At 42.9% G+C, this 16277-nt stretch overlaps 4 protein-coding genes across 9 annotated transcripts in view; 1 reads left to right on the top strand and 3 right to left on the bottom strand.

The window, feature by feature from the left end:
- The first annotated feature begins 1365 nt into the window (after nucleotides 1-1365).
- Nucleotides 1366-1949, top strand: LOC121613305 (transcription factor HES-5-like). Its single transcript, XM_041946644.1, has 2 exons — nucleotides 1366-1434; nucleotides 1551-1949. The coding sequence occupies exons 1-2, from the start codon at nucleotides 1366-1368 to the stop codon at nucleotides 1947-1949; spliced, it is 468 nt and encodes a 155-aa protein (XP_041802578.1).
- Nucleotides 1950-3805: 1856 nt separating this feature from the next.
- Nucleotides 3806-4413, bottom strand: her12 (hairy-related 12). Its single transcript, XM_041946564.1, has 2 exons — nucleotides 4345-4413; nucleotides 3806-4228 (listed from the first exon to the last, which is right to left on the bottom strand). The coding sequence occupies exons 1-2, from the start codon at nucleotides 4411-4413 to the stop codon at nucleotides 3806-3808; spliced, it is 492 nt and encodes a 163-aa protein (XP_041802498.1).
- Nucleotides 4414-9043: 4630 nt separating this feature from the next.
- Nucleotides 9044-9807, bottom strand: LOC121613162 (transcription factor HES-5-like). Its single transcript, XM_041946450.1, has 2 exons — nucleotides 9643-9807; nucleotides 9044-9533 (listed from the first exon to the last, which is right to left on the bottom strand). Exons 1-2 carry the CDS (start codon nucleotides 9805-9807, stop codon nucleotides 9084-9086), a joined length of 615 nt encoding a protein of 204 aa, XP_041802384.1. The 3' UTR covers nucleotides 9044-9083.
- A 4600-nt stretch (nucleotides 9808-14407) lies between these two features.
- Nucleotides 14408-16277, bottom strand: part of ubr4 (ubiquitin protein ligase E3 component n-recognin 4) — a 57083-nt gene continuing 55213 nt past the window's right edge. For all 6 annotated transcript variants that reach the window (XM_041946705.1, XM_041946706.1, XM_041946707.1 and 3 more), the window contains 2 exons: nucleotides 16164-16277; nucleotides 14408-15947 (listed from right to left, as the gene is read on the bottom strand). The exon at nucleotides 16164-16277 is cut by the window's right edge and continues 49 nt beyond it. In XM_041946705.1, the coding sequence (XP_041802639.1) occupies nucleotides 15883-15947; nucleotides 16164-16277 (179 nt within the window). In that variant the 3' untranslated portion in view covers nucleotides 14408-15882. The remainder of the gene's footprint in view (nucleotides 15948-16163) is intronic.

The raw sequence follows: 16277 nt of genomic DNA, 5'->3' as shown, positions 1-16277 counted from the left end.
TTGATTAAGTGAGATACGTATTAAAATGTAATATTAAAAGTTAATAAATGTCAGTTCTGGGTCGAGAGAACCAGTCATAAGATCAGATTTCCAGGGATTCAAGGTGCAGCTGGTCACAGACAAAAAAAGCTTTAGTATTGCAGCATGACGTAACATCTCATTGCATATCAAATAAATGCACCATTGGCCAGTCTTGTGTTTGTGTGCATGTGCAACCGCACACACACACACACACCCACGCACACCCACACACGCACACACACACACACACACACACACACACACACACAGTGCTGCTGTTGGCTGTTGTTTGAGAAGAGAGATGAAAAGGCCTTTTGTGGCTGGGAGGTCAGCGCTATTGACCAGTAGATGTGTGAGTAGAGTCCGAGCTCGGTTTTCCCACAGTCTCTCCGTCCACTCATGGCTTAATACCCCCAGTCAACAATAGAAGTGTGCCATGGGTGAACAAGCAGGAGTTTTATTGTCAGCAGACCAAGGACCGGAGCAAGGTGCTGTGGGCAAGATCCCAAGCAAGGAGTTTTGTTTGACAAGCTTTTTGATCCATTGCATTTAGGAAAATTAATATTCATCATCACACGTTATTTAAAACGTGTGTTTCATCTGGAGGTCAAAAGCCTGAACCACCTTTGTCACACATGACTTGATTAGTATTATGGGGGTAGAGTCGGTTTGACAGATACAGCAAGGCCCAAACGACTACAGTGGGACATCACAAAGCAGGAATGTAAATAAATGCAGAAATATGTTAAACCATTTATCTGCTGCTTGCTGGGAGCAGAAGTCAGCAGTCTCTAGTAGTCTCACTTGATTCTCCTTTATTGGTCCAAATTCCACCAATCACAGTCAATTTTACAGGTTTTGAAGGGGCAAAATGTGCAAAAATCTGACATATCCAAATGATTGTGATATAAACATGGAGAAATGTCTCAGTTTTACACTAACAATTAAATCTATGATACATGCTTGGCTTCAATACCTTTCCCCTAGATGCTACTAATGCATTAAATCCTGTTCAATTATTCCCTGGGAGCCCATCAGGAGATACTGGCTGTGTTCCCTGGTTTAACTGGAGCGTTAGATAAGCAACAGCCCCTGATAAGAGACTGACAGCATATCATTCTCAGTCTGATATATATCTTGGGAATGTTTTTATCTCTGCTGGTCAGCCTGTGATTGCTTCACCTCTGAGTTATTGATGTGTGTCCCATTGTTAGAACCCCAGCCCAGCCCGAGCCACATGGCTTTGTTATGCTAATGTCTCAGTATAAAATGAGGAGTGGCTCCTCCACAGAGATCAGAGCTTACAGTGTCATCCAGAAGAAGCTGCTCTTCACCTGCACAGACATGGCTCCCTGCTCCACCAACTACTCCTCTGTTCACCACATCAGGATCTCTGAGAGAGACAGCATCAAAGTGAGTACTGGAGGGGATTTGAGGCTTTTGCATCAGCTTGTACAGTACACACGTACGCTGATTGTTTGTTGCTGCATTTGAATCCTGAGCTTACCTTTCTGCCTCCTCTTCCCCAGTTGAGGAAACCTCTTGTGGAGAAAATGCGCAGAGATCGCATCAACAGCTGCATCGAGCAGCTCAAGGTCATTCTGGAGAAGGAGTTCCACAAGCAGGAGCCCAACTCCAAGCTGGAGAAAGCCGACATCCTGGAGATGACGGTGAGCTTCCTGAGGCAGCAGCTACAGCCGGGCCTCTGCCACAGCGACTACAACCAAGGCTACTCTCACTGCTGGAGGGACTCCAACACAGAGGCCTCTGTCACTCCTCTGAGGGGCATCCAGCGGCAGGAGCGGCAGCAGCTCCATCAGGCCCAGAGAGCTAGCAGCTCCTCCACAGTCTACACCAGCCTGAGGTCCACCACGCTGCAGGACAGCAGTGGCAGCAGCAGCAGAGGGCCCATGTGGAGGCCTTGGTAGAGACTCTGACACACAGACACTCTGAGACCTGAGGGGAGCTGCACTCTTCCTCACTATGTAGGAAATATTTTTCCAGCCTGCTCATTCATGTTGTTGCTGAGCATTTCTGGTGTTTCATCATATTGATGAGAATATAAGTAATAGGCATTCTATCCTCTCAATCACAAGTTCACACTGGAGATCATTCACAACACATATGTAACACTGCTCCTTTCAGTAAAATGATATCACAGTGTCCTCATGCCTCACAATGGGGCTGTCATCTGTGTTCTGTTCCTTTCGATAACAGAAAATATACTCATTGTGTGAAGTTAAACTTAAACTGTCTACATGTTTGCTGCGATTTATCTGCCTTTAATAAAGGATGAAAGTACTTGACAAAATGTTCTGTAAGTCATTTGTTCATGCTGGTTTGGATCATGTGTAAATCATTACTTGTGAATAGAGTACACAAGTTATTCAAAAAACAATATGACATTTATGACAATTTCAGGTGTGTGTGGACATGTATGACTCACGCTGTGGCGACATATATCTGCTTACACACTAACATCGTGGGAACCCATCTCCTATATGGAGACAAAACGCAAGTCCCCATAATGTAAATCATGAAGTTTTAGGGTGAAGAGTTGGGTTAAAGTTAGGGTAAGGTTGGGTTTAAGGTGAGGCCTAGGGTTATGCAAGTATGGTTATGGTTATGGACAGGGTAAAGATAGATAGATAGATAGATAGATAGATAGATAGATAGATAGATAGATAGATAGATAGATATGTGTGTTGTTATGACACTTGATGCTTTTTCCAGCCATCAGGGAGTTGGTTTTGTTTAGTAAATGCAGATAAAATTCATATTTCCATGTGTGGTTCCATAAGTACCAGTTGATAATTTTCTACCACAATTTAAACCTCCCTTTAGTTTAGTCTATAGTCTAGAATACAACTTTAATTTTTTCTGTTTTCGTGGAATGAGTTCTGGTTTAAAAGAGTTCATATTAATGTCATGTTTTCTAATATGTCAAGCTTAAATCAGAGGAGGGAAACGTCTGTACTAATATTATAGTATTTCAGTCTGAGCACAACTTTTGCATGTACAAAATCTTGATATCTGTTGCTTCCTGGACCAATCACACTTATAACCAGAGGAAGATGAAAAATGATGCTGAAAAACAAAAGAATGCTGGCATGAACTTTTCCTTTTTCTAAACAGGAATTTCTCAGCATTTCTTGAAGTGACATCAAAAATACATAAATTTATGTGATTTATGAAAGAAAATAATCAGTGTTTTTTCAATGATTGTATCTTTTTATTGTTAATTGTCATACAAATGTTAAGAAATGAGTTTTAAGAGCCTAAATGTGATAGCAAAACAGCAATATCAACATCCCATTAAAAATGTTAATATGTACATCCACCCACGTACACACATGCACAACAACATCATCATCTTCATCCTCATACATAAAACTTGGCATAGATAATTAAGAACAGAAGAGAAATATTCTCAACAGCAGCTGTCAGTATAACACAGTATGACAGATATCTATACTGTTACATCAAGCAGTCAAAGATAAACTCCACTGGAGTAAACAGTCATTTCACACGATTTGACAAAAATATCATCACTCAAAAGCATCCAGCTTTACACACAAAGGAAAAGCAAACATCAGATGTGAATCAAAGTCAAAGCAGGACGATCTTCAAATAAGTGAGAGCCTTGGCTTTTACTACTTGTCCATCAATGTGATGAGACAATAAGGAAACCCACCATGAATGAGCAGGCTGGAAAAATATTTCCTACATAGTGAGGAAGAGTGCAGCTCCCCTCAGGTCTCAGAGTGTCTGTGTGTCAGAGTCTCTACCAAGGCCTCCACATGGGCCCTCTGCTGCTGCTGCCACTGCTGTCCTGCAGCGTGGTGGACCTCAGGCTGGTGTAGACTGTGGAGGAGCTGCTAGCTCTCTGGGCCTGATGGAGCTGCTGCCGCTCCTGCCGCTGGATGCCCCTCAGAGGAGTGACAGAGGCCTCTGTGTTGGATCCTGCAGAGAGGAAGTGCACAGAGTCCCTCCAGCAGTGAGAGTAGCCTTGGTTGTAGTCGCTGTGGCAGAGGCCCGGCTGTAGCTGCTGCCTCAGGAAGCTCACCGTCATCTCCAGGATGTCGGCTTTCTCCAGCTTGGAGTTGGGCTCCTGCTTGTGGAACTCCTTCTCCAGAATGACCTTGAGCTGCTCGATGCAGCTGTTGATGCGATCTCTGCGCATTTTCTCCACAAGAGGTTTCCTCAACTGGGGAAGAGGAGGCAGAAAGGTAAGCTCAGGATTCAAATGCAGCAACAAACAATCAGCATACGTGTGTACTGTACAAGCTGATGCAAAAGCCTCAAATCCCCTCCAGTACTCACTTTGATGCTGTCTCTCTCAGAGATCCTGATGTGGTGAACAGAGGAGTAGTTGGTGGAGCAGGGAGCCATGTCTGTGCAGGTGAAGAGCAGCTTCTTCTGGATGACACTGTAAGCTCTGATCTCTGTGGAGGAGCCGCTCCTCATTTTATACTAAGACATTAGCATAACAAAGCCATGTGGCTCGGGCTGGGCTGGGGTTCCCACACTCTGACCAGTGGGACTCCCAGCACAACAATGGAAGACACGTCAATAACTCACAGAGCGTTTATCTGTGTGAGGCATGTTTCCCAAGATAGGCAACAGGTAATTAACACTTTATCAAGTGTCATCTGAGAATTTATCACAGAATCAGAATTTAATTTTTTAGAAGTCAAATAAGGGGAAGTGATACACACCAAAGTGAGCATCTTCAAAGGGGGATAACTGCAATTAAGGACCAAATGCTTCACTGCAATAAAACAATATAAGCTGAAGGCTTTCATTTTCTCTTCAAAGAAGGTTTCCCTTCCTCCAAACAGCGTTTTGACACACAGACAGGAGCATCTGGACACATGAAAATGCTGTTTCTCTCTCTTTTTTAGACTATTAGGCTAAATCATATTTAAAATGAGGAGGACACGCTGACAGAGAAAGGAAGCAGCAGGCAGGAGATTAACGTCGAAGAGTGATGTCATCAGGCTGCAAGTGAAACGTTTCATTCATTTCATTCACCTGTTGCTTTTCCAGCTACGCGCTGCCTCACGTTGCGCTTTACTTTCAGCTCTTCGGGCTCGAAAACGCCAGTTTCTCACCGGAATGGCGGGTGAGGACAGACTTCAATGACCCGAGCAGAGAGAGGCAGATCAAAGGCTGCCGCCGACTCGCGCCCCAGGTGTGAAAGCGGGCAAGCGGCACACGCTCCGCTGCGCGAGCGCAAGACCGCGTGCGGTGCGGAGGCGCTGTTCAAGCTCGTGTGGTTTTGTTATTTTTTTAAATTAGTTTGTTGTTCCGCTCATTAATTTCTGTTTCCGTCTGTGTTCATGCAGAAACAGAACAATGTAAAGCAACACGACGAGAGCTGACAAGTATTATATGTACATGCCTGGGCCGAGAAACAAGTCAAGATTATGATGGCTTTTATCCAAAATGTGGTACCATGTGGCCTGAACACAGGTGACAGTGTTAATGACCAGAGATAATATGAAAGATACCTGTAATATTATGAGTGCATTACCAAAATCATTAGTTCATCATTTAGATTTGGGAGAAAAGTCTTTTCAACTGATGGATATTTGATCTTGGTTATTTAGTTTCCATGTTTTGTGGAGATGAACTGCATCGAGCTCAGTTGTCTGTGGTGAAACAGATCGTTTGGATTGTTGTTGTTTTTAGTGACATATTACTCACTGAGTTCTGCTGAAAAACTGTATAATCATAAGATCCAGTGTCACGTCGCCCGAGGGTCTGCAGGCCCTGTTGTGAATGAGCTGTGTCGAATTAGAGTCAAGTTAATGGCATTATGAGCGGGCTGGCAGCGTGCCTCTGAGGGCCTCCATCACTGGCTGGCCCCAGATGTGAAGCCGGCCTTGTGGGCGCAGTGTGAGTAGTCCCGTCTCCCCAGTTTCCCACCAGTCCCCAACATCAGGGTAAATGAGCTACAAAGCCATGCTGCTCCTCAATGCTCCACTGGGAATGTTAATTGATCTTTTGTTGCAGGACAAACAGAAAGTCTGTGTCCCGGTCCATCTGGGAAAAATCAAGTCAACAGGCTTCGCTGCCTGGCACAGAGTATACTGTCTGCCTTTAGTCTCTGTTGACTCTTTTAATTTAAGGCTTCAGACACACATCTACAATGCTAAAAGAAGTGCTCAAAGTTTTAATTAAGTTAAAGTAGGTATGCCTGAACACAAATGTTCCATGCCAAGTCCTCTATTCAAGGATGTTAGTCAAGTTAAAATTAAGGAAATTGGAGAGTATCCACACACTTACAATGCTTCAACCCTGAGTCTGCATCAGGCAAACTAAAAGTAAACAAATATTCAGAGTAAAATGTACAAAAAGTAATGAAATGTCCAAGCATTACATTATGCATGCATTCATAGATTAATAGGTTTTAATGCATGAATAATGGAAATCCACTAAACTGTATCAACAGTATTACCAGCTTTGCTGATTTCCTCACTTTCAGATCAGTTAAAGTTCCATATGTTCCTTTACATGTTGACATACTTCAAAGAAATAATGTCAATCAAGTCATAAGACATGAGCTCATCTAATGTTGAATGTAAAATCTTTATCAGTGAATCCATGAAATAAATGAAGTGGAGGGTTTTTCAGGATGTTTCTGTGATTTAAAATGGCGTGTAAAAGACCACAAGGAGGAAAACTAACAAACAAACACAAAAATAGTAATAACTTGAACAAACGCGCATATATTTAATTCTGAGCAGGTTTGTGACCTGTTGATCGCTTCCTGCATCACATCCATTTAAAGTGAGAAGAAGCAACCTGCCAGATAGTTTCCTGTATAAACATCAGCACTTGTTATCTTGCTCTTCATTTGCTTATTTAGGTATATCTGAGTAAATATACAGCTTCTCTCTCTTAATTCATGCCTGTATCTGTCTCGTCATCAGTGAACCATTGGAGCACAGAAACTGTCAATCTGTCAAGTCACGTCCACGTTTGGCTTTATTATGTCTCCTCTCCATTGATTGCATTGTCGACATGTTTGTGTGAATTTGTGCCTCCTCTGAAAAGTTAGTGTGCACTACACGGCTGCTGGGGGTCTTTGTCTACAAGTGTGTGTGAAGACGAGTTCCCCTCCCACCAGCAGCCTGAGACCTCTGAATTCCTGCCATAAAGTCTCGGCCATCGCTCAGACCTGCGGCGGCGCAGAGCGGCTTCCCGTCAGCCATCTCTCTGTGAGTGTGGTATCTCCCGTTTCCCACACTCTGCGCCTATTCACTGGCCCCGAGACACGAACAATAGAAGTGTGTCTTGTTACACATCACATTAGCTACGGTGTTTGATCTCCTGTTGAAGGGGGAGGGGAGGCAGCCTCAGCCAGACCATCTGGCCTGGCCAACTAGACCCTGAGAAAGTCCCAGGCATGCCACATTCTCCACAACTTCTGCACACACAAATAGTTGTGAAAGACTTTTGTGGCACTTGAGACATAATTCAAGCACTAGACAGCATGCCACGACCACCACAGCAGAAGTGGGACATGTGGTGTGCGGGGGTGTCTCCATGCCCCAGTTTTTCAGTTTTTTTTGAATACCTGTGCACCAGCAAGGTCAGATAAGACGAAACTTTAATGACACAGCAGAAAACAGCCAAAAACTTCCCTGAATAGCATTAATTATATTTTTTAAACTCATGCTTAAACTCATTTGTTGAAGAAAAGTCAAGCCTGAGACGACTCACACAAAAAAGGAATAATCCACATCGCAAGTGAATCAGTGTGGGTCAAAACACACATTTACAGCCATTAACTAGAGTAAGATTAGAGTTTTAAATGCAGCATTAATGAGCAGCACCACCGACCTGAGCACACAGATATTTTTATATTTGCTTTAGTAGCAGCATAAATACAACTTTGTCCTCCTTTGTATAAGTGCACTGAAGAATGACACACTGTTGAATGTCTGTCTGTCTGGAGTGAGAGGACTTACGGAGCAACAAAGTGAGTGTGCAGAGTTAGAGTGAGCTGTGATGACCTGACTGAGCAGCACATTTTTGGCATGACCCGAACAAACTGCTACAGGAATCAAACCTTGATTTCTGTGCTGCTATTCCACTGAGCAAGACCCAACAGTCAAACTGACTGGATTCAAGTGTGTAGTCCATAATGGAGCTATTTCCTGCACGCAGGAGTTGATTGATCATTCATTCAGTCATTTAGGACTCAAAGGCTTTATCTGTGATTTTAGATGTACTTTGTCCTCTGAAATAATGTCTCATCTGAAATAAGTAAAAACACAACTGTTGTTTATGTTTTCAAAACTTCATGTGAAGTTTTCCATTTATTTTTTTCAAAGAGAAACTTCTCAAGGAAGCAGTTCAACAGACCCCTTTAGCAAGGATTGATATCAACATAACATGTCTTTATAAAAGATATTCATTTGAAGATAGAAAATCATCTCATATGAGAATCACAACTGAACAGTTAACAGGAACGAGTCCAACAGTAACACATAGACCAAACAATGGTTACATATAGTCATAATAATGTAGAATCATAATATGATTTACAGTACAAGTGGATCCATGGGATCCAGTTATGGGATGTTGTTGATTCATCAGCAGTAAGCTGATGAAATGCATCAGTCAGTGATACTCAGTATCAAAGATAGACAGTAGTTTAAACATGACAATCAAACAGTGTCTCAGACACTTATACTTTCAACCCAATGTGGGTGTTACAGTGAAATAATTCAGTGACGTTTGCAAAGCAAACAAGAACTCAGGAGTTTTCTTCCCCACAGGAACAATAAACACAGTAAACACTCTAAATTATAAAGTGTATGATGTGTATACACGTAGTGTACATATTCAGTAAAACCTGAATCATTTCAGTCCTTCCAAAGGAATACTGGCACAGTGTGCCCATTTCACCAAGAGTGTAAAACTCAACAGTATTGACTCTCCTGCCAAAGCAAAAGGAAACAGACTTCAGTGAGTCCTCAACTTTCTGTCCATGACGTTCACAGACGTAGTTCTCGTTCTCTCTGTGCAGAGCTGACGCTGCCTCCATCCTACCAGGGCCTCCACAGAGCACCGCTGGCCTGGCTCACGCCCTTGCTGGAGCTGACCTGATGGAGGGGAGAGCCAGGAGGGGAGAGGGTGGAGGGACTGTGGCTGGTCCTGCTGGACGCCTGCAGACCCTGGAAGTGGCTGAGCAGCCGTCTGTGGGCCTGGGTCTGGACCTCACAGTGGGACAGGAAGCTCACGGCCTCTTGCACGCAGCGGGAGTAGCCGTCACCGGCCGTCATCAAGGCGGAGGCCACGCTGGCCTGCTGCTGCTGCTGCTGCTTCTGCTGCTGCCAGCCTCTCAGATAGGACACGGCCATCTCCAAGATGTCTGCCTTCTCCTGCTTGGAGTCAGGCTGCTGCCTGAGGAACTCGGGGCCCAGCAGGGACTTCAGCTGCTCGATGCTGGTGTTGATGCGGTCTCTGCGCAGTTTCTCCACCATTGGCTTTCTCAGCTGAAGAAAAGAAAGAGAAAAATCATTTAGAAAACAAATCAAACCTCTTCACATCAAATGAGCACAATTGAGCGAGGGAGTTATGTGTCTTTATAGAAATCAAGTGTACCTTATGAGCAGGAGTCAGGTGATCCTTAGGAAAGCTTGCTTGTCCAAAAACAGTGGGTGCCATAGCTGTAGAGTCAGAGCGTTCCTGCTCGGTATGAAGAGCCAGTTGAATCTGAGCTGCCTTCTCCTCTGCCTCCGCCCTGTATTTATACACCCAAATCTCCATATGAATGTGTGGGTCTTGGGCTTGTTGGAGTTTCTCACAGTCCCCGGGCCAATGAGAGCGCTGGGAAGGGCTTTGAGGAACGCAGGGCTGCCACATGCTCAATGAAGTGTTTATAGCCGTGGGGACAATGAGTGTGTCTCCGGGGAGCAGGTGGAGGAATAGACCGCGAGAGAAAGAGCCCGGGGTGGGGCGGTGGGGAGCGAGGAGGGGGGTGTAGCTGGGAGACTGACCCGTTGCTTGTGTTGATATGGGAAAGTGGTGACCCCAGAGGGAAGCACGCCGCTGTCTCATGTCATCTCCACCGCCACGAAATTGAGCACAAAGTGCCTCCGCCACCAGGCACACGTGGGTGTTACGCAGGGCCAAGCATTAGAAAAGGCCAACATGCAGCCACTTCCACCAGTTTGACACGGCAGACTTTGCTCATGGAGCTGTGCAACAGTTGAGACGTCTCAGAGATGAATAGAAAAAGAGCTCCTCCGCAGGTTTGAGGGAATAAAGTGTACTTGATGAAGAAAAGAGAATATGTGGCCCACACACCAAAATAGTTTTTTAATTAAAGGCCAAGAAAACCTGTTTTCTTATTCAGCGTCTTATTATAATGACGGCTGGTTCATCATCCGTCAAAATTAGAACAATATTAGTTGTTTCACCAGGTGTTTTCTTGTGCAAAAAGGTTTTATTACTGACATTAGAGTGCTCTCACTTTCAGATTTCCCTCTAAATGAAGTGTTTTAGATAATCTGGATACACTGTTGACTTGTTGCTGCTTGCATCAGACCTTGTTGGAGGATCTAAGCAATTATTTTTAAGAACAATGTTATCACAACTGACAGAACTGAGGCAAGCTGTAATAAGATAAAAATCCTCTTAGATTACAATATATCTAATACATCTAATATCTTAGAATGTAGAGTATATGAATAATGACAGTTAGGTTAGTTAAGTTGTTTAATCAAATCTGATCAAATCAGTTTTTGAGTGTTTATTAGACATTAAATCATTCATTTGTAACTAGCTAAAGATGTTTTCCTTAATGTTTCTTACTTAATTGCGAATTAATCAGCTACTGTTTCATTTTATAGAGAAAACAACATATTTTCAGGAGCTTTGAAATCATCACTGTAATAAATAATAATAATGAAGTGTTAAGTGATGGTTTTGAACCAGATCTGTAATACTAACACAGGATATTTTGCTGCTTTTGAAGTTCAGTCTGTCCGCTTTCATTTGACGGCAGACGAACACGATGATCTGAAGAAAACTGCTTCAACTGTAAACATCCTAACAGTCTCCACACTCCCAGCACATGTTCACACATCAGGCAAACCCCCCACATACTCACAGAGACAGCCACACTCTCCTTCACTTTCCCTCCCACACACACACACACAGCTGGCTGACCTGCCTGCCGCTGGCCACGTCTCAGTCACACGCTCCCTTCCTGCCTGTGTGGAACGTGGGAGCCGCTGTGGTCCCAGGCTTCCCACACTTCAGTGTTAATGACACTGAGGCCGGCTGCACAAAGGAAGTGTGCCCCATCGAACAAAGATGGAGTGACCAACCCCCTCCCAACACACACACACACACACACACACACACACACGGGAACACAGTGCTGTCAACAGGGCCTACAGGCACACCATCTGGACAGATCGTACGCTATTGTCAGCCAATCAAGCATGGGAGACACTCACCGTGAGAATTGGAGAGGCTGAAATAGAGACAGAAAGTTAAATAAGAAGAATAGGGAGTGTGTGTGTGAAGAGGGTGGGAAACTTTGTGGAAAGTTTGATGAAGTTTGTTTTGCACATTTATCAAGAAAAGGGCCTAAAAATCACATACATCACAAGCTGGATGATGAAAAAGATGAAAAGGTTGTAAGAAGTGGATTCAGGGACCAAATGCACATTAAGGACACAAATATAACAAATAATAACAATATGATAAACTATAACTGGAGCTAGTATAACTGTACTACATCTATAATAGTGTAAGTTGTGATTATTTCTGCAATGATTTTACATTTTGCTGATGTTTAAAAAGCACAACTTCACCATTTATTCCAGTTTTTAGAGTTAAAAGTGGGAGCTCAGGCCTGATGGCACCCTGCTATACACTGAACATCTCTGTCCACGTGTTGTTAAATGGACATACTTTTCCAGGCAGACATGTTTCCTCCATGTTCCCACCACATATCACTCCCAGTCTATACAATAAGGACATCTCTCCCTCTGTTGTGGAGCATCAGCAGAGAGGCCAGCGCAGGACCCCTCCCACCTGTTTGTTTGGACTGGGGCCATTGTGACCCATGAATTCAACTAATTCATTCACATCCTATTGTCATAACTCTGCTTTGTGATTGGCCAACCACTGTGAGAACCAGCATCACATTAAAATCGATGGGAACGTTGGCATAAGTATATAAAGGAGGGAGGTCTCAGTGGCTAAAATCATAACCTTGAACGCCACTCGCACCCGACACAGACCTGGACCCGGACGCTATCTGACTGCGTATTCACCATGAGGGATCAGCACACAACGTAAGCTCAAATGCAGAAAAACTCATCTGTAGAAGATGTTCATTTGCCTCATCCTCCGCTCATTTCTTTTCCTTGATCTTTGGTCTCATTCAAGGTCACGGCGGGGTCAGTGGAATGTTTTAGTATTTTGCTTTTGTGAGGTTATCAGGGCCCCGATTCATGCACAAATTACACTTCTCAGCATTGACTGGGAGTGTGTGACCGTGTGTTCTGGTTTCGGGGCAGATGAGCAAAGTGATCTGTTAAAGGGACAGTTCACCCAAAGTACCACAAAACATTTTCTCACTTCAATTGCAGATAGTTTTGGTTTTATTGTCCCAGTTTTTGAGATGAAATGAAAAAAATTCTGAATGGCTTGATAATGATGAGGGAGAAAATATTCCTGTTTTTTTAAACTGGGTGAACTAACCCTTTAAATAGCTCATACAGCTTCTGTAAAGTGTCAAATGTCTTTTGTATATCAGCATTAACCTGATGTTCCTCTCTCTTTCTCCTCAGCATGTGTAAGATGATGATTCTGGAGAGGAAGTGCACCGACAGAGCAGCGAGGCTCTGCTCGGCACTGGAGAGCCAACTCAACACTCCGGTGTCCAGCTCTGACGTGTGGGACAAGACGGTGTCCTTCTTCACAGTGAAGAAGGCCTTGATTTTCCATAACGGCTACAACAAGTCCTCCAGAGCGGCCACGCGGCTGTTCCCCTCACCTGCCGAGGACGCGGTGCCGCTGTGCTGCCAGTAGGAAGTGGACACACACGTGCATGAACTGAGATGGGACTGTGTCGAGTACTGAACATAAAGAAGATCCCAGTGGAAAACTCTGCTCTCTGTTGGGTGTTTTTGCTCAAGTGTTATAGGTGGACAAGATGGGAGATTTACACCACATACACTGTGATCTCTTTGGTCCAAATAGGGCCTAAAAATGTGCATTTCATGCCTTAAGCCTCAGTACTCCTTGATACTGGTCACTTGAAGACCACATTGTTGAGGTTTTATAAAACTAAAAGCCATATTCCTTTGTACAAAGGGGAAATGTGTATGCCAATGCATACTTTGAGTTGTAAATGTTTTATGACATTGTGAGTGCTGTTATTTTAATTGTCATGCATGACATGTTGTGTTGAAAGCCATTAGTGAAATTTTCAATGTGCACTTTCATACGTGTTGATAATAAACTGATATTTTCATATCACTTACACTTTGTGTTGAGAATGATTACCTAACACCAGTTTTAACAGATTACTTCGACTTCACATGCAAACTTAACATGTCAGGTTTCATATTATTGTTTCAGCTCACGCTCAACAAAGGGAGTCACAAGCTTCATCACTCACATCTTGATGAATATCACCCTCTAGTGGCCTTTATAAAGCCATACCTCAGATATGATCTTCTGGTCTCAGCATCTTAGAAGTGCAGGTGAAACTTTATATTCCAATTATTGACCTAAAAGTCGTTCAGGTTTTTGTTCCAATTAAACAACAAAAGTGTGTGGAAAAAATTCTGTTATTGTTAAATATTAAGAAAAACAATGCAGTGGTCTACTACAGTTTTCATAAGACAGTTCGGGGGTTAGATGCCCTTCAAAATATAACAGCTCTAAATACATTATTGTATACATTATTGTACACATGTATTTGTTTACTCCTATAAATAAAATTTGATTTTAGGCAAACTCTACAAGAAAAAAAACAAAGCCCTGATGTGAGTCTACTTTGAATGCATAAGAAAAAGCACTTACACACTTAACAACAAAGCATTTTAAATGTGTCTATTTTGTGCCTCTTGACAGGCCTGTTTCACAGACATTTTAACTTCTCACAGTAGTAAAAAACAGGTGTTTCTGCAAACACAGTGACTCTGTTCCATTCAAGTGTCTCAATAAGCAATGATGGTGAGCAAACATGCACAATACCAGGACCCTAAAACGTAGGCAGCTAAATGGAATTCAGCCCTCGCCCTCTATGCTCAGTTGAAAACAAATGTGCTGTTTTAGAGAGTGACACATCCTTTTAAAGAGCGTAAACAGCAGATGGAACAGAAGAGGTTGCCACCCTGGATCACATTTGGAATTATTACGGCTTTATTAATCATAGGCTAAATTCAAAAAGCAGACATTCAGCAACAGTTGAACAATGAACATTGTAGCAGCGGGAATAGGCGAATTTACAACAAACTGGGCGAACTCCACACCATGCATTCAGCTCTCGAGTACAAGGGCGCTGTTTTAGCAGTCTCTAAGTCAAAAAGGTCGATCACTGAGGATAAAACTCAGCGGCACTTTGCTTTCCAGACATCTGTGCTGGGGATTGACACAAGAGTGTTGCCAGTGATTTTGGGGAAAACTCATAGAGTCCAGAGAGGCCCGAGAAATAAAGAAACTGCTGGGGAGGCAAAAAAAAATAAATGACAAAACAATTAATCAAAGAAAAGTGTTTAAGGATATAATGTAGGTCTGTTTTATTATTAATTTCGACAGGTCTGATACTTCATTGCAACAGATGGAATCTTTCACAAGTCCAAAGTTCACTTTGTCACAAAGGCATAGCTTTATGGAAAAAAAAACAAAAGAAACGCTTTTATTCATCATTCTTTTTCTTCTGAGGTTGATCAAATAAAACTTACACCTACACACAAATCAAAAACCTTTTTTTTGTCCACCACTCAAATTCCAGTTAGAACCTACGCAGAGACCAAACAGCAAAAGTCCAAAAGAAAAGGACAGGCCAGCTCAAAACCCTGTGACACTGAAACCTTCTGTCATTTTAAAAAGCCCTGACCAAAAACAACTGAAACCAAACAAACAAAAAGGAAAACAAGATAAAATTAAATGCCACTCTTAACACATGGTGGGTCAAATCCCAAAACATTTTCAGTTACCTCAGCATTGCACCCCAATATAAGGGGGGTGAAAGCCAAACAGAATTCCACCCTAAAACAGAATTCAAGATTTATTCCCATCAACCAGTAAACTATTATCTTTGAACATGAATAATTAAATACACTCAACCAGCCATTCTGTGACAATCTGTGATGTCCTTCAAAGACAGAACAATGGTAAAGCTTCAGGTATGTTGGCGGTAACAGTCATTAACCAGAAACACAAACTCTCTGGTTTAAATGAATAGCAGAGTCTAAGATCTCTTGTCTCAAGCTTGGCAAGAAACTCAGTCATGTCCTCAACTCTAGACTGAAGCGGTCTGAATCACAGGGGCAGAGCGTAAATTCTGTTTTAGTGTGTTCCTTCCACCCTTTAACAGCTTTGTGTTTTTGTGTTAAACCTTACAGAGATGTTGCCAAAAGTGGATGACTTTTTTAGACTACATATAGTTTCTGCTTAAAGTTAATTTGAAAATGTCATATGGAGGAGGGGCGTGAGAAAGAAGCATGGTGTATACTCTGTGTGTGTCAGCATGTGTGTCAGTGTGTAAAAAGAGAAAATCTTTTTCTTTTTTTTTCTTCCAGTTGGTAGGTGTCCCAACATTATTTGCAGGGTTGTTGTGTGTTGTGGATGGGTGTGGGTTGAGGTTGGCCATCAGGGCAAAGAGTTCAACAAATCCTGCAGGAAGAGGTCTGGGTCTGCGATTTCAGAGAGGAGACCTGCAAGAGAAACAAGAGGACAAGTTGTATGATAACATTAGAACTTGAAACAGGCAAGAATTTAATGTCAAGTGTCGACCCGTCTTAAATGACAAAGTAGAGCTGCAGATATTCAGATTTTACTTTAATGTCTGAAGCTGAAGTGCTGAAGAATCCTTCTTTCAGTTTTGATGATCCAACAGTTATAAAGTTGATCAGGTGCATATGTATACTGACCTACAACATCGAAGAACTCTGACAGGGACTCGGCGGGCATGAGTTCATCCTGGAAGGCCCTGAGCACGCGCTCCGAGGCCTCGTAGATGGGCATGTCGTTGTGACGGACGTATT

The sequence above is a fragment of the Chelmon rostratus genome, chromosome 10 (genome assembly GCF_017976325.1).
Source record: "Chelmon rostratus isolate fCheRos1 chromosome 10, fCheRos1.pri, whole genome shotgun sequence".
Classification (NCBI taxonomy): domain Eukaryota; kingdom Metazoa; phylum Chordata; class Actinopteri; order Chaetodontiformes; family Chaetodontidae; genus Chelmon; species Chelmon rostratus.
This window is presented reverse-complemented; position numbering and strand designations above follow the sequence as displayed.